This window comes from Jatropha curcas, chromosome 2 (genome assembly GCF_041381405.1).
Source record: "Jatropha curcas cultivar XTBG-Jc1 chromosome 2, XTBG_Jcur_1.0, whole genome shotgun sequence".
Taxonomy (NCBI): Eukaryota; Viridiplantae; Streptophyta; class Magnoliopsida; order Malpighiales; family Euphorbiaceae; genus Jatropha; species Jatropha curcas.
The window spans coordinates 891,927-917,862 of record NC_143152.1 but is presented as its reverse complement, the minus strand read 5'-3'; the positions used below and the strand labels follow the sequence as shown (position 1 = coordinate 917,862).

Here is a 25,936-nt window from a genome sequence, read left to right as displayed (position 1 = left end):
TATGGTTGGATGTCTCAATATTATTAAATTATTAAGATATTAATGTTAATGATGACTACTACAGAAATGCAAAGAGAAGTGAAATATCAAGTTTGAAACCCTAAATCAATAATATTGCATGTCTATCTAAATTTGCAAATCAAAACAAAATTCTGAAACCTTAAATTTATTTGTCTATAGCTTAAAAACTCTTTAAGCTATAATTAATTTGGAGTTGTATATTAAACTTCTGAAACGTTTGTCACTGGACAGAAAATAAAGTAAATTAGTTGGATCTTTCTCTGAAAGCCCATGTGGCCAATTGAAAGCCCAAGAAACTACAAGTTTTGACAAAATCTGGCTTATTGAAAGCCCAAGGAAACTTTTGTGTACAGTATAATGAATCATATTATATTTTGAATCCATGTTATGGTTTTTTTTTTTTTTTTTTTTTTTCAGTAAACCTATTCAAGTTCACCATCATTAATATGAACAACATATATAAAAATAAAACATAAGTCCCCCACTTGTTCAATCTAGTCAATTTATAGAATCCACAATAAGCACTAAGCAAATCTTAAATAAATATCAATTGGTATTTGTTATTGTAAATGGACCGACCATGTCTATTTTATATTCACCAACCTATTTTAAAATTAAAACTACTATTCTAAACGCATGTAAATATTGGCCATCATACACGCTCCACATCTTCTACAAGTCAATGTTCGTCGATTGCTAGTTCATAATCAACTCTTAATTATCTTATACCCATACACAGTAAATCTGATTAATCATCGCTCACCTTTAAAGGCAATAGAGCTAGCCCGAGGAATGTTGTATTTTGAAATATTGAACTCATAATTCAAGTTATAGTGATCAATCCTGCAATTATTCTTTACCACTGAGCTATCATCGTTCAGATTTAGAATTTTACTTTGTTGATACCGAACATGTGCAAAGCACTTTTGAGCTAATATTTAATTTCATCCGAAATTTTCAGAATTGTTGCAATCTTACTCTAAATCGATTTTTGTATTCTGAAAACCCTAAATTTAAGGATAATTCAACCCGTAAGGGGTAGAATACAATTATAAAGTACTTATTAATAGGACGGAAATTGAACCTATGACCTATTAATCCATGAGTAGCAGAATTCAGTTACAGAGTAATTATTGGGGGACGAACATTTGAACATGAGACCTCCACCTCAGCCATTACGCTAAGGCAGGCTTCATTTACCGTCACTTGTGACCTAAAATACACAATTTCTCTTTTTTTATTAAGGCTGCTTAGACAATAATCCTTTCTTTAATATATCACTTCACAACCGTCCACTTATTTAACTTGTCTTAATCAATCTTCCTCTGCCAAAAGTAGACATGAACCCTAATAACCGACAACAACACTAATACAAAATTAGTTAAAATATTTCTTCATTTCTTCATTTTACTGTAGTATCAATGATGTAAGGATATGGTGATTTTACCCATAGTTATTGGAACTAAATTTAGTATTTTTAAACAAAATTTAGTTTAAAATTTAAAATCACAAAATACATATAATTATAAAATTATAATAATTATAAACAATATTATCACTATGATATTAAAAGTTTAAAATTTAAAATCGCTGTTGTTAAAATTATAATTATAATAATGAGTATAGTTAACATATATCGCACACTATTATAATAACTAATATTTATAAAAGAAAGGTTATATAATTTAAATACGATTGAAAAATAAAAGGAAAATTAAATAGTACAATATTTCATTATTTTCCTATTTTATTTTTTTTTCTCACCCTTTCATGCAAAGCGTAAGGGACATAGAATGTGAACATAATAGGAAAATATAACCAATATGTATACTTATCAATAGGGTCAGCTGTCTAAATTAATGTTTAAAAGTTAAAAAGTTTGATGTCTCTAGCAACACAGTTTTTAAAGTCTCAATCAGCTTTAATTATCAGAAATCCTAAAATGATTTTTGCATTTGACCTCTTCATGTAAAAATCCAAAATTGTAGGAGAAACGTGGGTTCATCAGAACCGTTAGCTTTGTTGCACCCTAATGAGACAGGCTTATCTTAGGCCACCAAGTCAAGCCCAAATAGCTTTTCAAGGTCATGGCAAATTGGCCCATTGGATGTGGACCCTTCTATCTTTTACTTTACTAAACAACAAAAAAATAATAATAATAAAATAATAAAATGGTCATTTGGATTAATCAGATGTGAAATCAGTCGATATTATAAAAAATTATGAAATTTCACGTTTTGTTCTTTGATTGGAAAATAAATTCTTTGAAAATTTTAAAGAGTATTTTAAAATAAAATAAAACTCTATCATTAATAAAAAAAATATATATGAATTAAGCGCTTCAACATAGTAAAATTGAGATGATAATGATAAAATTTATTAATTCCACATTAGCATTATTTATTTTTTACTTAAACAAAAAAATTTAATAAATTTATAAAATATTTAAATTTCATCACTAAAATTTCTTCAAACTGAGCCACTAGAGGTGACCATTTTGTTAAACCAAATCGAGCCATTATGAGTGAACATTTGGTTAATTAAATCAAATCAAATTGAATTAACTCGGTTTCAGTTTATCAAATTCAAAATCGAATGGTATAATAACCGATTTAAATCGAATTAAATCAACTTAACTCAATTATTTCAAATCAAATTAGTTATCATAAATTAAAATATATTTAGTTAATTATATATGGTAGCAGAACTAAAAATTGAAAATCAATCAATTCTATATCAAAATTGATTTATAACTGATTTTTTAAAACGATTATTTGAATCTGATCGAATTAAATCGATTTTCGATTAGAAACAGAAAATTGCTCCCCTGCAACCAACCACAAAATAAAATTTGGACTTTGAAAGCACGTGGTGGTAAGGGTGGCCAAAATCCGGTTTTTGGAGCCGAAACGGCCAGAAACAGTCCGAAATTGACAGGAACCGTCGAAAAATCTGCCGAAAAATCGGTCGGAACCGTCGATTTTAGAACCATTGAGGAACCGAAATCAGAACCGAAACTATTCGATTTCAAACCGTAATCAAAATCATTAATTTTCGGTTCGGTCTTGGTTCTAAATTTTTTGGAACCTGGCTACCCTTACGTGGTGGCTTCCCCGGTAATGGCTCAACATGTTGTGTTTTTAATAAGGCAAGCAACTGAGACACCATTTGCAGTGCAAGCACTGAACTAATCTAACATTGGCGGCCTAACTTTAGTTCCAAGTTTCAAGATTCTTGAAGATGCCAATGCTCTCTCTTTCATAGTCATATTAGTATATTCTTTTTTGAAGATTCAAGTCATTCTCAACCATCTAAATTTAAATTAAAAAATTGAATTATTAGTGCCACCAAGCTTCATGACATTGATATAAAATGCCCATGGAGTTACCTTATTCCCTTTTCCAAACATATATTTTTTTTAAAAAGTTTGATGTAACTTAGATGAATTAAGTAATATATACTTTAAAGACTTGATTTATTAAAGACTTGTAGTTTAAACTTATATTAATTAGTAATACATGCGGACAATGCTTTTACTTTCACTATGATTTTAATATAAGTAAAATTCACAAATAAGTGAATAAATTAATGATAATAAACTATTTTTCGAGTAGCAACATGAGTATTGAGCTCATCTCGATAACTATAAACGAGTCGAGTTCAAACTCAAAATCTATCAAATTAAAATGACGTTATTTTAATATATATTTAACTTAATAAATTAATTTATAAAATCGATAGAATTAATTTCGGAGCTAAATTTAATAAAATTGGCTCACAAATTAAAATTAAGCTCAAACTCGACTTATTTAATTTATTAAACAAGCGCAACAGCTCAGCTCTGGCTTCATAGAGTTTTCATTGAGCCTCTACCAACTCCGCGACGCTTTTCACATTTACACCCTAACCACGAGTATAGAGATGAAGTGGAAAAGGGCTAAATAAAAAGAAAATTGGCAAATGGAATTTTATTTAATTAATTGTCCGCCAAGCACGTGAGAGGCCATCCACGCATCCACAAAATAAGACACGTGATGGCGGCTGTCACGTACGAGTGAACTTCAATAGACATGTCTCGCCAGTTTTATATATCATACGATATTTTGGGGTATATTTAAGTTCCAACTTCTCCGTAAACGAGTTCAATGGTTGGACTTCCAAGTGTGAGCCGATATTTTATTTTCTTAAACAAAGTCCGATAATGTTGGCGAGTAAGTGCCACGCCAGACTGTTTCGTTTTTTTCTTGGGCTTTTTAGACAAGGAGGCGTCATAAATAAAAAAAAAATTATAAAACATGATATTAGTGTACTTTTTAGACTAAAATAAAAATATTGTAGATGTGTTTAGGGGAATCAAAATCAATATATTGTGATCTAAAATTAGATATTTTAAAATTTTAGTCAACAAATGAATTTGGTAATACAAAATAGTTTATGTTTGGCTTTAATTATTTATTTATAATTAATTAAATTTATTTTTGTGTTCAAAATAACTAATTTGATTTTTAAATAACTTGATTTAAATTTAATTTTCAATTCAATTTTACTCGATATTTTTAAACTATTCAATTTTGGATTTGATTACCATAAAAATGATATCGGTTAAATTGACATTGAGTGAATTCAATTTGATTCGCTTAATTAATGAAATGCTAATTTCTAAATGTGTATGGATTAATTCACGTTAATTAAATATAAAAATAGTATGATTTATAATAAAAAAAGTAAAATAATCAAATGATTTAAGATATTTTATATTAAACATAAATTCAATTTTAAATTATTACGTGTGAAGGTATAGATTATTATCATATTAGTATGAAAGGATTCAGTTTGAAAGCAATAATTCAATGAAAATTCGAAGGTCAAATATGTAGTATAAGAGAATAATCTTAATTATTTGCATACAGGATATGAGTCGTATTTGGATTGTAGTGTTATTACAAATATAATCTAAGTCGATTGTAGTTTTCTAGTTATGAACATAATTGGAGCATGTGCAGAACTTAGACTTATAGTAAGATTCGAAAAGTCCTAACTATAGATATAATTAATGATAATTTGCTTGGACAATTATGCTAATGGTAACAATTATAAATCTAATCATAAAATAACTTGTTAACAAATTTGGATAATTCCAAATTTGGTAAATCAATTTAATTTATTTTATAAATTCATTTATTTTTATCATTTTTAAGGCCGGATTTATAATGATATTTGAATTTATGTTGTATGATAAAAGTGAATCAATCACTAATGCTAAAAAAAATTATCAAAAATAATTTTCCAATAATTTGACATCAAAATTTAAAATTTTTTTTACTCCAAAAGAAAATTTAACTTTTTTTTCGTTAATAAAATAAATAGCAATATCTACTTGTTAATTCTAAGAATTACAAATAGATTACTCTAGTTATTATTATTATTATTATTATTATTAATCATGCAACATGAGCGAAGGGAACTGTAAAAGCTAATGATAGCAAGTTGCAAAGTTCTCGTTAAATGTCATTATTTCGTCTCCAATGTCTCATTTAGGCTAGCGTTGATCCATGCGGACCTTTGCTTCCGTCGCCAGCAGCTTCACAGTCACCAAACAGGAGAAAGAGAAAGAAAAATGAATAAAAAAAGAAAACAGATAAATAAGCAAACAAACAGCAACGGCAACAAGTGAATCAGAAGCAAAGATACAACTACTACCCTCTCTCTCTTCTCTCTCGGCTTCTACTGATTTTTCTGTATCTAAACTTTTCTCTGTACACCAACCACACAACCAGCAAAAACAACTTGCAGAGCATAGACCAACAAGCACGTATCTTTGTTCAGGCACACGCAAAAAAGAAAAAAAAAGCTCCAATCTTGCTGGTCAAGGAGGAAAACACAGACATGGGTATTTTACTCGAGGACGTTGTGATCATCAGGCAAGCAGAAAAAGAAAGTGACTTGAGTCTTATCACTGTAAATTGCCCTGACAAAACTGGGCTGGGTTGTGATTTATGTCGCATCATACTTTTCTTTGGCCTAAATATCGTTAAAGGAGGTAAGCTAGAGCATGGACTCTTTCTGCATGATTCCACTTTCCTGTTTTGCGGAAAAATTGATGTGTTTCTGAAAGAAAAGATTGGTAGTTATATTTTCTTTCTTTATCAAAATTTGTGTAAAAAGCTGTGGGATTGAAGTCTTACTTTGATTTTTGTATATGGGATTTTGTTTTGGTGAAGATATATCTACGGATGGAAAATGGTGTTATGTAATTTTTTGGGTGGGTGGCAATTCATCAACTAGATGGAGTCTATTGAAGAAGAGGCTATTAGAAGTATGCCCATCCTGCTCTTCAGCTTCTGGGATTTCTTATTACCGTCCAGAATTGCAGCAACCTCCAAGGCCTCCTGATGTCTTCCTCTTGAAGTTGTGCTGTCATGACCGAAAAGGGCTTTTACACAGTAATAATTCTCTTTGTATTCTCTGTCTTGTGAACCAATACTTGTTTATGGATTGCCTTGTTTTGTTAATTAATTTCTCTTTCTGGTTATATTTTCTTTGTTTTTCTAGTTTTTTCTGTTCATTTTTATGTATGTATTGCCAAAGCGATTTTCATGGTGGGCTCTGGTTTATTGTTTGTTTTCTCATTGCTTTTCATCCTTCATTCTGCTATGCATGACTGCTGAAAATTCATGTGAAAAGAACAGATAAAAATTAGAGATTAATCTCTCCATAATCAGCTACTAGCCGTAGCTTTTTGTGAGATTTTCCAAGTTTTCTTCAATTAATTTTCTTTGGATTTAGCATCTTAAGGAGTATGAATGGAAGGTATACAGTTGAATGATACTCACCTTTCCCCTTCTGATTTGGATGTTTGAGTGTAGAATATATGCTTCCTGACCTTTGCGAGTGATTCATATTTGGAGGGTTTCTTTTGGCAGATGTAACTGAGGTGCTTTGTGAGCTTGAACTCACTATAAAAAAAGTAAAGGTATCCACAACACCAGACGGCAGGGTGATGGACCTTTTCTTCGTTACAGACATCAGGTTTTGCATTTTACCACATCTCTTCTCATGCTCATGGTAGTTCAGTTGACTGTCAATGAAGTTATTGATGTTTTAATGGTTTTTGTATTATGCTCTTTAAATAACATTCACATGATTGCTTTGAATTGACTATGAACATTCTAGATTCCAATAAGATTAGAATGCAATTTCACAATGCATTAAAAGGGGTTTGTTTTTTACCTGTAACAAAGCGTGAGAACGCAAGTTTGATACCCGGGAAACACACTTGCTGGGAGAGGCCAATACAGTCCGATGAGGGATTACACCTCCTCTTTCTACCAAAATATATATATATATATATGATGTGATGGCTGTGGCTGACTCGGTTAGTCCACTAGATTGACAAGTTATACTATCATCCTGTAATAATGGGTTCCTTGAATTTATCATTACAACTGCATCTTTCCCTTGAAACCATATTGCGTACCAGTTTTTTCGGTTCAAATCTTGTGTTAATCACATAGAGTTCTAAAAGATTTTGAATGATAATTTACAACCCCATTATGCATTATAGAAAATTGAGCTTGCAATTCTCTTCTTCCAAAAGTATTACGCCTTAATGCCTTGCCTTGCTCAGGGAGCTTCTGCATACAAATAAGAGAAAGGAAGATACTTACGAGCATTTAAGAGCTGTTATGGGAGATGCCTTGATAAGCTGTGACATAGAAACAGTTGGCTCTGAAATCACAGCATGTTCACAGGAATCTTCATTTCTTCCAACTACAATCACAGAAGACATACTTAACTTGGAAATTCCTGATGAACTCTCAGGCTCACAAACTTCCACTGGTGTTTCTGTCACAATGGACAACTCACTGAGCCCCGCTCACACGCTTGTCCAAGTTGCATGCCAAGATCACAAAGGTGTCCTTTATGACATAATGCGAACCCTGAAGGATTACAATATAAAGGTAGATAGTTAACAGTGTAATATTTTACTAAAATAATGTTTATCTATGCCATGGACTTTAAGAAAGATAACTGTCTCATTCAAATGCTCTTTGTGGAAGAAATTGCATGGGTTGTTACTCTCATGTTTTGACTGAAGTACTGAACCAACTTTCTTTGCACAAACTAGGGGTAGCAATATTGAACTATATCACAAACAAGTGATGGCAATAATGAATTATGTTATGGCTTCTATAACTAGATTTCTTATGGGCGCTACTCAATAATACAAAGAAGAAACTGTGAGATAGACTTGTTTATTGTTCAAGCTGATGGAAAGAAGATAGTTGACCCAAGCAAGCAGAGAGCATTGCTCTCTCGTCTGAAGATGGAACTATTGCGTCCTATCAGAGTAGCTGTTGTGAGCCGCGGTCCTGACACAGAGCTGCTAGTGGCAAATCCTGTGGAGTTATCTGGCAAGGGCAGGCCTCTTGTATTTCATGATATCACACTTGCTCTCAAGATGCTCAACACTTGCATTTTTTCGGTAGGTGATAATTGCTTACAGAGTAAGCTCAGATGGTTTATGCAATGTTTTCTATATATTGCTTTTTCCCTTGCATAACCTATGGGCAGAATTGTTTTTGTTAAAATGAGATATTTACTGCGGTTATGAGGTTGACAAAACTTACCATGGTGAGATCGTGTGAACATATGCAATTATTATTCTCTCTCTGAGATGTAGTTTGTCCAGGTAGTTCATTAACTCTTCCTCTTTGCCTTAGCAAATATGATATATGTTATTTGTCTTTCCAGGCTGAGATTAGGAGGCGCATGATTGGAGATCGAGAATTTGAAGTGTATAGAGTCTTACTCGATGAAGGGGACAGTTTGTCTGTCCCAAGAAGCAAAATTGAGGAAGGAGTTCGGAATATGCTAATGGGTTGGGACTGAGGAACAAGTTTAGATATCACTCTTTCTTATTTGGCTATGGTCTCCTATGAAGTACACTTCTCCGTATCACAATATGCATGTAATGTAAATTACAGAACGTATATCATTGTAAAGGTAGAGCTGTCCCACTTCTACGTCTACATTACGTTTATGGCTCTTGTGAGGTTGACTTGAACATGAACAGTTGAACCATGGGGCAAGAAGTTGGTAGCAGGAGATAAAAAGACTGAAGAGATACATGGAGACTCGTTATACATTTGGCACACCTGAAATGTTTGTGGTAATGGATGCTTTTGATGGCTCTGTTGCCATCCTGTTGTATAAATCCATTACTAACTCATTTCTCCTTTCCTGTAAATAAATTACATATGTAGAGTATGCAGTAAATTGACGAGGGTTTATGTAGCTACCAGTCGTGCCAGTAGAGGGATCTGTACAGAACATTTGCATATTAAGTTAATAATAACATAACAATTTCATTGCATATGCTTGTATATTCTTAATAGGACTTTTTTTGTTTAATTTTATCTGTGTAAGACATACATCTAACCTTTTCTGCATCTACTGAATACTCACGTCCTTAAGCTGTTTGTGGTCAACCATGGAAACGATAATGTTTTACGGCGCATTTTAGTGTCAATCAGGGAGGGCTTTTCTGGGGCAAGGTACCCAGTTTCTGCAGATTTTTACAAGGTCATTTCTTTTTTGGTTTTGTGTACACCTCACCTTTCTAGATTGCATCTTTCGTTCTCTATGATTGTCCTTTTCAGGGCTATTATAAAAGAATGTCTGATATCTCGGTTCCAAGTTTGTATCTTATCCTATAAATATCTATACGAAGATATCATATCAAAAAGGTCTGAAGTCGCTATCAGTGTTACTGTGAAATAGGGATATTTCTTACACGATTTTTATCTGGTTCAGAAAGTTCCAAAATCTTCATTGTTGCTACGGGGCGTGCAATTGATCGGTTCACATTATATCAAACTTTGTAGATTCTATAAACTGAATCAAACATTTGTTAGATAGATTCTCATTTTTTGAGATTATTTAGTTTATTGAATGTATTTTCTCATGTTTATTACAATTTTTTTCTCACAAATATATATATCTATATATCTATATATATATATATATATATATATATATATATATTGTTGAAGATGTTTTATGTTGTATATATCAACCCTTCTGGCCAAGGCCTATAGAATAGTGGGCTTGGGCTTGGGCTTGGGCTTGGTGGAACAGTCCAAGTAAGAATGCAACAACATATTTGCATGGGTTTATTTTAACTCTCAACTTTTCATGAATAGATCAGTTTTATTTTTCATAAAGAATTTTATGATAATTTTAATTTATATTTTGGCTCGTTAAGTATATTAATTTATAAAATTATATCTATTATTTTTATATATATATATATTTTGATATGATATTTTGTTTCAAATCTTAAAAAGATTAAGAAAGAAAATACGCTAATTGAGCAATGTTGCAATTTTTCATTGAAAATTTCATGTGCGAAGCACGTGATATGCTGTTTAGGTGAGGGTTTGTGCATGTGGATAGTTGCTTCGAAAAATAAAGTGATTCCTATTTTTCCTATATAATCATTTAGGTACATTTATTTGGGAAATTTTATAAATTTAGACACTCATCTGTAAACGTTTTTCTTTCATATATATAAATTTTAAACGACGCAGATACTAAAAATATAATTATTCCAAAATTATATTAATTTCACTTTAAATAAATATTTTTATTTATACACATACATTACTAGATTAATAACATTATTAATAAGGTAGCTCTTTGTTAGCGTAAACACATTTATCCATAAGAGGTTATTTAGTTCAACTGAATTCTGAATATTGAATATGAATTAATAACTTATTGAATTAAATGATTAAGAATTAATTTCAATATTGAATATGAAATTGAAAAGATTTATATTTTTATTACTGAATATTCTTGAAAAAATCAATTTGGATACTTTTTTTTTTTTTTTTTTTTCATGCTGGATATTCTTTTAAGGATCATTCAGATACTTTACCTATTAAGGGTATTTTATTTATTATTATTTTTTTCCCATTCAATTAAACAAAGTCTTGGAAACCAAAGGGAGAAGAAAAATCTAAAGAAGAATGAAACTATATAATAGAAAAGGAGAGTAGTCAAAGTCAAAACGTATCTTATAGGTTGAGTTATTGAATTTTCAATGTTTTCCTTGTATTTGGGTTCTTCAAAGAAATTTCTTTTGCACTATAAGGCACAATGGTTGCCACTTAATTGGGGATTTGAAATGTAGAATAAGAATTGGAATTTGAATTTTCAATTTTGTTCTAAAGAAGTTAGGCGGTGTTGGATAATGCTTTTCAAATAGTTTTTAGATCAAAACTATTTATTATATTATTCGATAACATATCGTTTAAATGAATTTTTAGTGGTTGAAGTAGTATTTTATAAAAACATAACCGAAAAATTACTAAAACGGTTAAAAACTACTCAAACAGTTATAAGTTACTAAAATAGGTAACAAAAAGTTATTTTCCGAGCATGCCCTTGTAGTTCAAAAAAATAATTGAAATGCTAATTATGAAGTCATGAGCATTGTACATGGACTCATTAAGGAAAAACAAAATAAAATAAAGAAAAGGATTGACAAAAATGAAATATTCATATATGCAAAGCCATCAAAAACCACTCCAAATTTCAAGAAATTGGCTATTACGGTAATTACCTTCTATTTATATAATTTCTTGTACCACATTATATATATATATATATATATATATATATATATATATATATATATATAGATTTGTAGTAGCAAAAATTAAAAATTCAATCAAATCAAAAAGCTTTTGATGATATTTAGCTTTCATTTTGCAAAATTAAAATAGACCAACATTTCATTTTTATAATATTTATTAAACTATTTAGATTTAATTAGAAAATAAATATATTTAGACAGTATTCGGTAATAATTTTTTAAGTAGCTCCAACCTCCAGTCAAACACTAAATGTATTTTTTTATATTATTTAATAACATAATATTTGAACTACTGTAATAATTTTCTTTTAATATTTTATAAAAATCTATCGAAATAACTGCTAAAACAGTTAACTTTATAAAAAAAACTCTTAACAAGATAGAATGAAAATTGACAATTGGTACCTATCTAGTGCAAAAATATATGAATTAAAATTTGAAATGTCACATCATAACAAAAAAACAAGTAAACAATTTTGGCATGAAATGGAAACATTTCAAAACCCAATTAAAAGTTTATAATCTCAATTTAATTTAAGATTGATCCTTTAATCCTCGATTTTTTTGTGTTAACGGAATTGACCTTGCTATAAATTTCTCAAAGCTTTTTTTTTTTTAATTGTAAAAACTATTTAATGTGGAAAAATCCAAAAATTAAAGGAGAATAATCCAAAAATATATAATTTTTACTGTTACATTTCCGTTTTAACAAACTTTGTTTGTGTGTATAGACAAGTGTTTATGCAAAGCAAATGAGTACAGAAACAGAGGAAAATCCCCACCATTTCTTTTTATGCTTCTTTAGATAAACAATCTATGGAGAACACGCCTCTCACCCTTTATAAGGTCCAAAACATCGCTCTCTTCCATTTGCTTCCATTTCAACAAAAACCCAGAAGCTTAAAAAAATAAAAGAAGGAAACTTGAAGACTCATACTTTTTGTTTGTCTTTGGAGTCCATTGTAGTTAGGAGGTGATTTCATTTCGGAATTGATATAAAATCAATAAATCTTGATTAATTCATGGGAACCCAGTTGCTTAATTTGCTGTAATTCAATTTGAAGAAGCTTTTCGGTTTATTTTTTATGCAATACGTCAAATTCTTGTCAACTCATCAATCTCCATTCGCATGGTTTGCATTTTTTTTATCTATATGTTTGTTAGAGTGCATGGAGATCGACAAAGCAATTGGAGAAAGTGATGATAAAAGGCTCAAAACCAAATACAACAATGCCATCCATATTATTCAAAGAGCTCTCGCTCTGTACTCGTGAGTTCTTTTCTTTTCTATCTCCTTCAGGGTTTTAGTTGATTATTTGTTGTTTACAAGATGATTGTAATTGATAGTCTTGGTTTTGAAATTTATGGAGAAGCATTAGAGAAAGCTGCTTTTGATGGCAAAAAGAACTTGATAGACGAATGGAGTATAGAATATATATTGTTTTTATTTTACTTCTATGAAAATGAAGAAATTGCTAAAGCATAGACAAGTATTTTTATTAGATTGAATTAAGTAGAAGAAAAAGAAAAGTTCTGTTAGTGAGAATTTAAGTGCCTTTATTTCTATGCATTTTGCTGCCAACTATGCATTTGATATGAAATTAATGCCTGACTGTCTGCTGTTTCAACACTTTTTTTATCATCTTAGATAACTGAAAATTCTCCGAGCAGTTTAGATCCCTTTTAGCATCCAGAATTAGTTGACTGTGGATAACTTAGTGACATTCATACATTTAGAAGTTTTTAAGCATGATTTATTTTTCTTTTTCCTTTTAAATATTTTATATGTGCAATTTATCTTTTGCGGTTAGTTTCTTCAAGAAGAGTTTTATGCATGGATGTGGTTCAATTTAATAATATCAATGAAAAAAGAGCATTATCTGTGAATTTGTTACTTGTCTGTATCCAGTATGGTGGGAAAAAAAAACACTTTTGCATGAAGGCATTTTGTTGTTCTTTCTGGATCTACTGAACATTCATTTCAACACTCACACTTATTTGGATTGTCGTGTTCCCTATTAGGATTCTTTGGTTAAATGTTTGTGCTGCATGTTGTTGGTGCTTTGGGCATTGGAATCATAAAGGGGTTATATTTCTGCGTGTAGGAGGACTAAGGGGCTAGACAAATTTTTCCGTTCTAGTGGAAGGAAAAAAAATATTATTGGGAAATATTCTTCCATAAAGATTCTTTCTCTGACATAAGTATTGAACAGAATCTCTTAGTGTTTTAAATCTTTAATTTTTATGAGATTTCATTTGGGGGCTTAATAGACATATAACGTAACTCACTAATTAATTAATAAAAGATTTGATTTTCGTAATATCTGACTAACTGTGTTTGTGCAAGCAGACATATAGATATAGTATTATTACTGGTCTATTCAAAGTTTAGAAGTTTTATAACTGGTTTACTGGTTAATAATGATGATATCATATGAGGGACTGATGAAAAAGTTTAGAATCGTTGGTACCTTCCAGGTTGCATATAGAATTTGGAATTTTGTAAATGTGGTGTCTGGTGGGATGAGCGTAGGTTTTTAAACTCATCAGACTATCTTCTTTTGTGAAGCTTCCATCTCTATGTTTATTTTACTCTATTTGTTGTAGGTAATAGTGAGTGTGTAACTGCATTTTCTATCATCATATACCCAGTGAATACCATTACTTTTCATGACAAGGATAGATTTTTTTTTTTTTTTTTTTTTTTTTGTATTCTTAAGGAAGACAAGTATCTAACTTCTTGTCACTAACAAGGAGGAGCTGCTTGTATTTTTGATTACTTTATATTCAGGGAAATTCAGATACCTGCATCTGTTATACCAAGTGGGAAATAGTTAATCTTACTGCATATTTTATGAAGTGCCACAGTTCCATGCTTTCTTTTTTTTCTCTGCTAAGAGGTATACTGATGTTTGGAAACACTAAAATTGTTTTCCTTACAGTATTGAGGAGGTTGCATTCAGTTTTAATGGAGGAAAGGATTCAACGGTAGGTTTTCATCTGATTTTTGTTGATTAGTCCTTCCCTTGTCTTTTCATGGATAGTGATCATAAACTTGGATTTGCAGGTTTTGCTGCATCTGCTTAGGGCTGGCTATTTTTTGTATAAAGGGGGACATAGCTGTTCTAATGGGGGTTTGAATAGTTTCCCAATTCGAACAATATATTTTGAAAGTTCTTCTGCTTTCCCTGAAATCAATTCATTTACCCATGATACAGCCTCCAGGTAAGAAGGTTTTATTTTCTTTAGTTCCATCCTAAGTAGAAAGTACAAGTGATAGATATTCTGAAAAAATTCTGCTAGGACGTGTAAACGCTTTTATGTTAGGAATTTTGGATGTTGAATCATATAGTTTTAATGAAGTTATTTATGTATTTCTTTATTGAGAGTTAAAGTACTTTGTATGATCAGCTATGGTTTGCAACTGGATATCATCAGCTCAGATTTCAAATCTGGATTGGAAAATCTATTAAAGGCTAATCCCATTAGAGCTATTTTCCTTGGTGTTCGAATTGGTGACCCTACAGCGGTATGCTTGATGCCCTATCTTTGAGTATGGATGCCTTAGCTACATAATTTCTATCCTTAAGATCATTTTCTAGAAGAATTATTTATGTTTGAGACTATAAACCAAAGTCCTTTAAATTTGCAGGTAGGTCAAGAACAGTTCTCTCCTAGTTCGCCTGGTTGGCCACCTTTTATGAGGGTGAATCCTATCTTGGATTGGTCTTACAGGTGTAACTTCATACAATAGTATCTCCTTTGATAAATTATTTCCTTCCTTTTTCTGCTCCCTATTTCTATTTTTTGTTCCATGTCTACCAACACGAACAAACTTTGGATATAATACAGGAATTAAATGTTAGTTCTTGGTCCTTTGTGTTTTCTGATGATTATTGAACTCCTGATAAGTATTTTGCCTGATATCACCGTTTCTGTGAAGCCACTATAACTATGGAGCTTGTAGTTACGAACTTATTCTAGACGTTGCTTAACATTACTGAAATTGCAAGAGGCAGAAGGAAGGCTATGCAAATACTTTGTAATACTGGTTGTAATTATTAATATTTGAGGATACATCCTTCTTTCATTGTGCTTGTGCTGTACAATTGGGCACGTAGGCGGTGAATTGGGTTGAAAGTGTAACTAATTTACTATAATTTCTTTTATTTTAAGTTTTCTCTGATCTGAACATCAGAAAACAAAGCCTCTCAACTAAGAGTTGTTAATTTGTTTGTTGTTAATGCAAATTGTGTTTTTAGGGTTTATATATAATTCCCATTATGGTCAACCAGTAACATTGGGGAACATTTTTCTGCAGTTCCACAAGGACAAAATTCTAATCCTGTTTTAGGAATGTATATTCTAGTTTGTTTTTATTTTTATCCTGTTAGTTTCTCTAAATGATAAACTCAAACCTGTTGTTAGCCCACATCTTTATTTTTATGGAATCTAGAACACCACTATATCCCACCAAGTGCCATGCTGAGATTGATAATTCCGTCTGTGTTGGCTGTCTTTTTATTATGTTTTATTCTCTCAAATCTCTATTGTGATTGAGTGTGGACATTTTATTTATTGCTACGTATTCAAGCTGGGAAACTTTTGGGATTCTAACATATATGTTCCTTTCACAGGGATGTTTGGGCCTTTCTTTTGACCTGCAAAGTCCAGTATTGCAGCCTTTATGATCAGGGGTAATTCTTCGTCTGAGGCTTTTGAAATATTTATACCTTTTGTTTCTAGCTTTCTTTAGGTTTTTGGCTTTTATAGGTGCAGCGCATGTCACTTGACTTTATAATTTACTCCTTCATTAATGTCTAGTGCATGTCCAACCCAAATGCTAACTGGTCTACTTCATTGATAATCTACAATATTTTTGGTTTTCCTTTCACAGATATACTTCAATAGGGAGCATACATGACACTGTACCAAATTCATTGCTGTGTATCAATGACTCCAGTTGCAAGAAAAAATTTAAACCTGCATATTTGCTTGCTGACGGAAGATTAGAAAGAGCAGGAAGAGTTAAAAAGTTGTCTTCTCCCTTGAACACGCGTTTTCCTTCTGTTAGTGATCTCCCAGACAGTGTGGACTCACATAACAACAGTACGCTTGTAGCCTCAGTGATTGCTGTAGGGGATGAGATTCTGTAAGTCCCCTGTAGTTAATTGGTTCTTCTTTGCTTCATATTCTATTCTTCTGTTAGTTGTTGTACTTTCCTCAAATTTATTTGGATTTACTATTTTTTATTCGAGTAATTCAAGCAACAATGAGGTTGGTTCATTTGCAATATAACTTTGCCTATTTGTTGAAAAAAATTTCCAACTTGAGGATAACCTCCTTATTTTCAAGTTGGTTTTATTAAATAGTTTTTTGTTAATTTTTGTTTTTGGGTTGATAATATGATTCTCTAGAGTCAAATTTTCATTAGGTCAATAATTACTTTAAAAACTATTTGATGTCTTTTTTAAGTTTACACATTAGCATTTCAAATTAGTTAAGTAAGTCATGATGCATGATATCAGTTTTGAGACTTTTGTTGTTCACTTGTGTTATGGAGGAAAAAAAAGAAAGTTTCAGATTATCTAGCATAACATGAAATGTTTGCAATTTACAATCTTTCAATCAGGGAAATACAAAAGCACTGAGAATCTGGAGTGTGAAAATTATCAAAATTTATTGAATATTTAATTATGCTTCTTTATTTATTGCTGAAGTTTCCAGCTCTCCATCTGTTCCATAGCTCAGGTCTGGCACTGTTGAGGATCAATTGGGACCTTCTTTGTGTAGAAAGCTCCATTCCATTGGTTGGTCAGTATCACAAACTGCTATTGTCCGAAATGATGTGAGTTAATATCTATGGAATCTCATTTTGTAAATATGCTTGTTCTTGACATAATTAAGTCGTATACCTGTTTATATGCTGTCTTTACAGGGTGAAGCTGATATAATTATCTTCTATATGAGAAAAATGTATACGAGCATCGTTATTATATGTATTCAGTATCTCATATAGAGCTCTAACATTTGCATGATTATCCTTATCTTAAAATCCATCTTTTTTACTTTTTGCACCAGATTGATTCTGTGGCTGAAGAAGTTGAGCAACATAAATCTACCAATGATATGGTAAATACTCCTATTCTGCTACTCTTGATATATTAAAGTGATTTCATAACTGATGTAATGTAATCAAGAAAACAAGCGCTTTCATTTTAAATATCTGCTGCATCACAGGGTCTGTGCTTGATGCTTGTAGGTATTTATATACGGAGGGGTAGGTCCATTGCTCTCTGATGTTACCTTAGCAGGTGTTGCAAAGGCTTTTGGGGTTCGCCTGGTGAGTGTTTTTGTTTAAAAGTGAAGCTTTTTCTCTTTTCTGTTCTTCTAAATCAGGGTCATGTTTTAGCTATATTGAATCTCTATTCAGTCTCATTTACTGCTTCACTATGTCATAGTTTCCAGAATTTTCTTTATCTGCTATTTGCTAAAAAATTTGATCATGTCTGACTTTGAAAAAAACTGGACCTAGCTGCCTGTCAGTTTCTGGCAACTACTCAATCTGCAAATGTTTGTTAATATGATGTTTTGTCTAGTACAGGTGTTATAATCTGTTATGACTATATCTCAATTGTTTGTGTTGAATGTAGGCTCCCGATGAAGAATTTGAAGAATATCTTAGGCATCTTATAGGTGATCATTGCACTGGCGATCGAAATGAGGTACTTTGACATCTATATTATTTTGGTACCAATAGAATAAAGAATAGAGTAAGTAGGTCATATCATATGTTTATTGCAAAAAACGGTGCATGCATAAGCATCAAAGAAGAAAATTTTGATGGAAAGGATACATTTATATAGAATTAATGTTTACTTGTTTAGGCAAATGTTTATTGGATTCATACAACAAAGAGCAGCTGTTTACAACTTTAATTTGCAAGTCAAACCAACTTGTAGATGCAATGGTAATCTAGATATTGGTGCCTTTATCGCAAGAAAATGCAAATATAAGAAGAGAAGCCTAGTCAATTGAGATCTCTTCAGTTTGTTTTTTGATTGGATCAAGGCCATCAACGCCCTCTTATTTTTTTTTCTTGATAATAATACACTAATATGGAATGGATATTTCATAGTTTAAGACGTTTTTTTAATATTGGTTGATTATCTTGTGAAGAATTAAAGGATAAATCTCTCAAGGTACAAATGCTTGTCTTTCAAATTTGTTCAAGGTATTGGATTAGGTTATTTGGTTGCGTTCTAATTGGATAGTTTTTATTTCCCTTTTCAGGTTTCATTGACATTTTTACCTTGTTCTTTTCTATAGTTGTTTGTAACTGCCTGTTCTCTTTCATTTTTTGCATTTCTGAAAAATGCACTGAATATGCAATCCAATCATTGTGGTGCATTTGCATTATATAGTAGGTACAGTTTATGCAACTATATTCTGATCTCTTCCTTGGCTTTCCTTTCTTCAGATGGCTTTGTTGCCTGAAGGCATCACTGATCTACTGCATCATGAAAAGCTGCCAGTCCCTATGGTATGCGTTTTGGAAGCTGACCTTGATGTTTAGTTTGTGAATTTTATAGTTTCCTAATTCCTATTAAGCAATGCGATTAATATGATTTATGAGGTGCTACTTGAATAATTGTCAAGTGATCTATCTCTTTCTAGATTAAGTGCCAGAATGTAATCATTCTTGCTGCAACAAACATTGCCGAGCTGGAGAATGAATGGGCATGTTTGACTGAATCAACAAGATCTTATGGCCTACTAGCAATGATGGAACCATTTGTATCAAAACACTTGGCAACAAACCTTTCAGACGTACGTATTAAGATTTCTACTTCATTCTTCTGCAGTTTTGCGCTCTTCATGTATGACATGCTGTATGGCATTTAATGGTAGAATTTGAAGCTTAGTTAACTGCTTGTCTTACTGTCCACAATTTCCGCTGCTGTCATTTGAGTAGAGCTAGATTAGTTACGTTGAAGCATTTTCATTATTCACAAATACAAATATACTCAACTGTTTCCTCCAATTTAGTTACTTGCTGGTTTTGTTGAGATGATGGTACCATACTACTATTTCAATACTTAAGCCAATTTCACAAAATTTCTTGGCCCATGAACAATAATTTGGTATATGAATATGAGAATTGTTTAGAAATGAATATTAAGGATTCTCACAAGTCTTGCACGCAGTGAGTTATCGGGAGCATATTTTGAAAAAAAAAAAACTTGTCCCGAGTAATTCACTTAATCTCTCTAATATTAGTCAACTTCTCAGTTCCTAGGAACTACTATTCCATAGTCAACGTATGATCAATTGAGCAATACTGATAACCTATGCTAGAGTTCTTGTTTTTCATTAGTTGGTGTCATTTAAGTACAAAAATGTCAATGTAGATGCATTTGATATTGATATTTTATTGTTTGTAATATCATCTTGTTTTTTGTTTATTTCTTCTATAAAATACAGGTGGAAATTGCTCAACCTCTATCAAAACTTTGCTTTGAATTCCCTGATATTAATATTGGTAGGGTTCTAAAAACTTAGCACGACTGATGTGAGGATATAGTGTCTATAATTCTTGTCTCATTCTGATGTTTCTTTTGCAATATACAGGGGTTTATCGCAAATCTAGAAATGGTTCTCGTATAGTCAGTTTTGAAGGCAAGGTAAGAGAAAATTCATCACTTGGAATCATCTTTAGAACTCCCTAAACATGGGTTTTATATATAATCTTAATTGCTGTATAAAAATTGGTTGCAGAAGCAAGCAAAAATTGATTCAGCTATAGAAGTATTATGCAAGAAGTTCCATCCAGGGGCATTTTCAGAAATTGACTGAGCCTAGTTCTCCTCATCTATGTAACTGTTCCCTTGGAATCTTCATAACCTGATAGCTTATTCAATAATTTGTACTTAGCAACACACATGGAACAGAAGGTCACGGCGTTTGATCAAAGGATCAAATTAATGGGAAGATTCTAATTGACAAGGGGAAGAAAAGCCTAGAAGGAGATAGAAAGAGGAAACTGCTGCCTCTTAACAGCACAGAGCAAAGGCCTTTTACATGAGAAACATATTCATTATGGTTTAAAAGACATTGTGTCAGCTTTTAGATAAGAGCTGGAAAAAATTAATCAGCTCTGTTCAAGTATTTATTGTTGAACAACCTAAGAACAGTTATTTTTGAATTATCAGTTTTAAGTTACTCCATTTCAGGAGCTATTTGCTGAATGCCAAGTGCTACTTATTTTACCTGACTAGCTGTTAGTAATTACTGAGTGTGCAATGCTTATTTAGTTATATTTCACACACAATGCTTGGAAATGGTTGAACTTGAAAAATTATATAATATCTATTGCATCTTGATGTTAGTGCGGACTTAGCTACGAACAAGCAGAATGAAAGCAAAGAATTTATATAGTCGATTTTAATTAGTTTGGAATTAAGACATAACAGTACAAAAGAATCAGTTTGGAATTAAGACATAATAGTACAATCAAAGAATCTATATAGTCGATTCTAATTAGTTTGGAATTAAGACATAACAGTAAAATTAAAGAATCTATATAGTCTTAGTTTGGAATTAAAACATAACAGTACAATCGTCGTGGTTGTTATTGGATGGACTTGGTGTTGCTTCCAAGTGAAATAGGCTTCCCGACTCCCAGAGAATGAAAAAAAAAGTGGGGGGTTTCCCAAAACTTAAACTGCTTGCAGATAGTGTTGTTCCAGTAATAGGCTAAAGAAGAAAATTTGAAGTTGGGCGTTTGTCGTTTGTCGTTTGACGAACGACAGTCTAGACAAACGCAAACGACTTTATCGTTGTGTTGTTGGTATAACGATAAACGAACTGGCAAATAAATAAAAACGTGATCGGGCTTTTACTTGAAAGACTCCAATTCCAAATAAGCATAGCCCAAAAACGTGGAGTAGAAAGAAATGGAGGAGAGCTCAAAGAAAGGATTAGAGGGTACTGGTCTAGAGCTGCCCGTGAATCGCCATGGCAACCTGAAGAGTGCTTCTAGCGATCAAAATCTCCTCGAAATTCTCTCTGACATCAAAGCTTCCAAGACTACTGTAACGATACACTCTCACCTTCAATCGCTTTTTCTTTAGGAGCTTATTATGTCCTTCAATTTTAACTTGTTTCTCTATTTCATGCTTGCAGGCAGTTATCAACTACGGCGCTTCATGGTACGTTTCCTTCTTTTGCTTTAATGCAAGGCTTTGTATGTGCACACGAGGTGTTCGATGTATAGCCTGTTAGAAAGTTTTTACATGAAATCTCAGCCTTGCGTCTTACTTCGCCTAAATGCCTAATATATCCAATGTTTGGTTTGCTCCATCAAGAATTATACACAGACTTGAATTCTTGATTTCTTGTAACAAGATCCTATTTTTTTGGATTTGGTTCATGAAGATCCAAAATTTTTTAGATCAAACCTTAATAATTTATATTGAAATGATATATACTTCAATTCTTAATCTATTTAAATAAAATAACTTTTTTTGAAAAATGAACTTGAAATGGTATTCTTTTCAAATCTTGAAATATGGAAACTGTTGATTCTCTTGTTAATTGAACATTTTTGTGTATTTTTCAGGTGTAGGGTGTGTAGCCAGATCCTCCCTGCATTTTGCAAGCTGAGCAACAATTTCCCTAAGCTTTCTTTCATATATGCAGATATTGATGAATGTCCAGAAACAACTCTGCAAATTCGTTATACACCCACATTTCATTTTTATCGCGACGGTGAAAGGGTTGATGAAATGTTTGGTGCTGGAGAAGAGAGGCTGCATGATCGCTTGTGGCTGCATTCTTGAAATCTATCTTATCATTGACAAGTAGATGCAGGAATAGCATGTCCTGCACTTGCCAAATTATGTAAAAACACTAACACTGCTTTGAGCATTCCAATTATGAAAATCACATTTTACTAATATTCATGCTTCTTGATAGTTAGAACAAATGCAAAATCAGAAATCTATAATGCATTGACGGAAGATTATAACTAGAAAATATTATAACAGAGAGGAGAATGAACTAAACTATCAACTAAATTACTAATTACATCATGGTCCAGACAAAGATAGAATCTTGTGCAGCAGTTGCACATGGTAAATTCGTTGAAAAGCTATCATCTACCAAGTTAAAACTAAGGTAGTATCTTTGGTTTCTTTGCACAAAGTAAATTGAATTTCGTTCAACTCCTAATTCCGCTGCATTACAAACCATAGTTGACTCTTTAATTGAAAAATCAAATCGAAAAATCCAGAAACCATATATATCAAGCAAAGTCCTTCTATCAAGAGTTGATGACAAACTTCAACCAACGTAATTTCAATACCACGTACGAATTGTGGATAGAGATGGAGATGTAGTTGTAAGTCCTGTTCTAATGCTTTAAACTCAACTTTAGAATTCTCAGAAGTGATGGCAATAATAAAATGAGGATGTGATAGAAAGTACCATTCTTTTTTGGGTGATTATTCTTGTGGGAACTCTTGGAATACAAAGGAATTAACAAATTGTATTTGGATTGATCTCATGCCTTTTAAACCTTCCAATGAAGAAATCGATTGGTAAAAATTTGTATCTCCAAATTCGGATTTCACATTTTTTGTTTTCTAGATTCCATTATGCCGCATGTAATTTTGGAACAAAATTATTCAATTTAATTACTTCTATGCTTTGTTTTATTGTAGCTTATATATGTTTTGCTACTGTTCATATGTTGTTCAAATATGAGTATATAACTAATTACTATATATAACATTTTTAATAACATGAATTATTATCCAGAAAGAATATACAGGATAAGCCAAAAAACTAAATCAGGAAAGAATTTTGTAAGTGTCTGGTCCATGATTAGTAACTGAGACCAAGTTGAAGTCCTAGAGCAGCATGTAGAAGAAAGAGTGTCATAATGCTACTTCCCAAGATCCCATGAATGTTTCGCAATCCGGGATTTCCCTGCACATGATTAAAATCAAGATTGTAAATTAAGAAATTCAAGAATCTGCACAGACAAAATGAAACAATAAAAGATTATTAGCAATTACTTCAGTTGTTACCTCAAAGAGTGCTGGTAAAATTGTCTGTATGGTCAACAGAGCAAGGCCTATAAAACCAGTAACAGCATGTGGACTGCACAAATACAGAAATATAAAAATTAGCATTCTGTCGAATAATAAAAATGTAAGGTGAATGAAAATCCAAATAGATATAGATTTAAGTACCTCTCAAAAATTGGTTTATCTGAAGTGAGTAAAGATGTTATTCCACCAGTTGCTCCAAGAGCAAAGAAGAAAAACATGCCACCTAGAAGCTTTGGGTGCAAGTCTTTAGCCTTCGCCTTCACCTCCTGAATCATACCATATCAAGGTATCAGAAAGATATATATATATATATATATATATATATATATATATATATATATATATATTTGGTTTGGTCGCAAGTTAAACATTTTGCTCAGCTTACCACATCATCAGAAAAACGAATTTGAAATCCCAAGTATGTTCCATAACCACCCATTGCAAAAAGGACAACAGCCTAATAAGCACCGGAAAGTATTATGAACAGCAATACTTGAAACAAGAAACTGAAAGTAACGAATGTGGCATTGGCCAATGAAGAAGCAAGATCAAAAGAAGAAATTATACCATGTTTCCAGGATGACCCCAATGCACAAGCCAATCGGGAAGATTCCATGATTTTACAAGCTCCACAAAAGGCCCAAAGAGAGATCTCACAGTACCAGCTGATATTCACATATTCAAAATTCTTGAGTACTAAAAGCGTGAAAGGAAGGCATAAAGTAGATAGCAATTTGAGGAGAAGATAGAATAACTAAGTATATGCTTTTGGAGCAGAATGTATTAGCTCATATCAAACACCAAAAATACCAGAAGAACTACTGAATTTACTGGATTTCATCTTTGTAAGAAAACACATGTGATACTCCATTTATGGGAGACAAAGATTGATTCCTAAGGTTTGTTCTTGAAAATGGAAAGCATTTTTCAGCCCCACCTGATTTCAGAGCACAAAAAAACGCTGTACCGTATGTACTACATCCCATAATTTATATTCACAAAAAATAATTTACGAGCACAAACTTGTTTTCTGCTCCGTTAAATTTCGTATTTACTTCTGTTATCTTAGAAAGCTATATAGTTGCTGAACTTACTTTCAAAAACTTTCTATCACTTGTTTTTGTACAAACTTGAGCAAACTTACTTCTATTTCTCCAAACAAAATTCCATTTTTGGCAAGATTTTCCTGTGCTTTCCATATAATGTGTCAATTCTCCATTAAACCAAATACTCTGTAGCATTATACCAAACACCTTATTCCCATGCAAACCCAAACACTGAATACCCAAAGAATTTTTTTTTTTTTCTAATCAACCATCCTAAGCCACATCCTTTATAATTAATGCTTTAAAGAAACATGCTTTACAATTCTCCATCATGTATTCAAATTTATTATAATAATGAAAAATAACATCCGCAATAAATAAAAGATAGAAATTAGTAAAACTTCAAACCAAGTTAACAAAATATGAAGCTTTCACCTTGCAATTTAGTAATAAATCCCTGAAATAAATAATAAAAGCCATAAATAATACAAGAATGTACATGAATTAAATTTTACCTCCAGGAAGAGCAGCCACAAGAAGCAAAGGCAATGGGCTGAAAGAATACAAAAATGTCTCTTCAGGCTCCTTCACACGTTCTTCTAGTGCTTCAGACCCATCAACAGCTTCAAAAACCTCATTCTTGATAGCAAAAGATGGAAAGAAGCATCTTCTACTTCTAGAAGAAGGCAATGCAGTAGAGAAAGACGCAGTAGGAGGGATTCTAAAGAAAGATGTAGAGATACTAGGAAATGAAGAGGAAGAAGGGAAAAGAACAGGAAAGCAGTTCTTTAAAGAATGAGCTAAGGAAGCATTAACCATAGCCATTTTTTTTGTCAAGCAAATTGCAAAAGGTAGAGAGAAAGGGTTTATGGAGCCTTGAGAAGAAGATGGTACTGGAAGAAAGAAAGAGCGAGCGAGAGATAAAAAAGAACAGGAGAATAATTAGGTGAAAGCTAATGGGCAAGAAAAGGTGAAGCTTTGGACACGCCAGTCCATTACTATATAATTCTCCACGTGGTCTCCACACTCTTTCCTATACAGCCCTACCCTGGACTAAAATACAGGCTTTCCAACCCAACCAAAATTTGTCT

General features: G+C 32.0%; 4 protein-coding genes across 6 annotated transcripts; 3 read left to right on the top strand and 1 right to left on the bottom strand.

Moving 5' to 3' along the window:
* Positions 1-5,601: 5,601 nt before the first annotated feature.
* Positions 5,602-9,397, top strand: ACR10 (ACT-like superfamily protein). The gene is made up of 6 exons (XM_012227050.4): positions 5,602-6,061; positions 6,243-6,464; positions 6,945-7,050; positions 7,649-7,982; positions 8,222-8,506; positions 8,776-9,397. Exons 1-6 carry the CDS (start codon positions 5,908-5,910, stop codon positions 8,911-8,913), a joined length of 1,239 nt encoding a protein of 412 aa, XP_012082440.1. The 5' UTR covers positions 5,602-5,907; the 3' UTR covers positions 8,914-9,397.
* A 3,040-nt stretch (positions 9,398-12,437) lies between these two features.
* Positions 12,438-20,952, top strand: LOC105642272 (phosphoadenosine phosphosulfate (PAPS) reductase family protein). Of its 2 annotated transcripts, XM_012227049.4 has the most exons (17): positions 12,438-12,656; positions 12,848-12,953; positions 14,626-14,671; positions 14,751-14,908; positions 15,095-15,212; positions 15,336-15,418; positions 16,321-16,380; positions 16,581-16,835; positions 17,435-17,531; positions 17,765-17,815; positions 17,946-18,026; positions 18,337-18,408; positions 19,164-19,226; positions 19,361-19,513; positions 20,168-20,225; positions 20,315-20,367; positions 20,462-20,952. In XM_012227049.4, the coding sequence occupies exons 2-17, from the start codon at positions 12,853-12,855 to the stop codon at positions 20,537-20,539; spliced, it is 1,527 nt and encodes a 508-aa protein (XP_012082439.1). In that variant the 5' UTR covers positions 12,438-12,656; positions 12,848-12,852; the 3' UTR covers positions 20,540-20,952. The 2 variants fall into 2 exon arrangements, with proteins under 2 accessions (XP_012082439.1, XP_089574247.1); XM_089718121.1 differs by having other exon boundaries at positions 12,438-12,953.
* Positions 20,953-21,414: 462 nt separating this feature from the next.
* LOC105642271 (Thioredoxin superfamily protein) lies at positions 21,415-22,641 on the top strand. Its single transcript, XM_012227046.4, has 3 exons — positions 21,415-21,777; positions 21,869-21,894; positions 22,305-22,641. Exons 1-3 carry the CDS (start codon positions 21,640-21,642, stop codon positions 22,522-22,524), a joined length of 384 nt encoding a protein of 127 aa, XP_012082436.2. The 5' UTR covers positions 21,415-21,639; the 3' UTR covers positions 22,525-22,641.
* Positions 22,642-23,433: 792 nt separating this feature from the next.
* Positions 23,434-25,821, bottom strand: LOC105642269 (hypothetical protein). 2 transcript variants are annotated; one of them, XM_089717499.1, is made up of 6 exons: positions 25,361-25,819; positions 24,367-24,464; positions 24,185-24,256; positions 23,941-24,065; positions 23,776-23,848; positions 23,434-23,674 (listed from the first exon to the last, which is right to left on the bottom strand). In XM_089717499.1, exons 1-6 carry the CDS (start codon positions 25,668-25,670, stop codon positions 23,570-23,572), a joined length of 783 nt encoding a protein of 260 aa, XP_089573625.1. In that variant the 5' UTR covers positions 25,671-25,819; the 3' UTR covers positions 23,434-23,569. The 2 variants fall into 2 exon arrangements, with proteins under 2 accessions (XP_089573625.1, XP_089573626.1); XM_089717500.1 differs by lacking the exon at positions 24,185-24,256 and having other exon boundaries at positions 25,361-25,821.
* Positions 25,822-25,936: the final 115 nt, after the last annotated feature.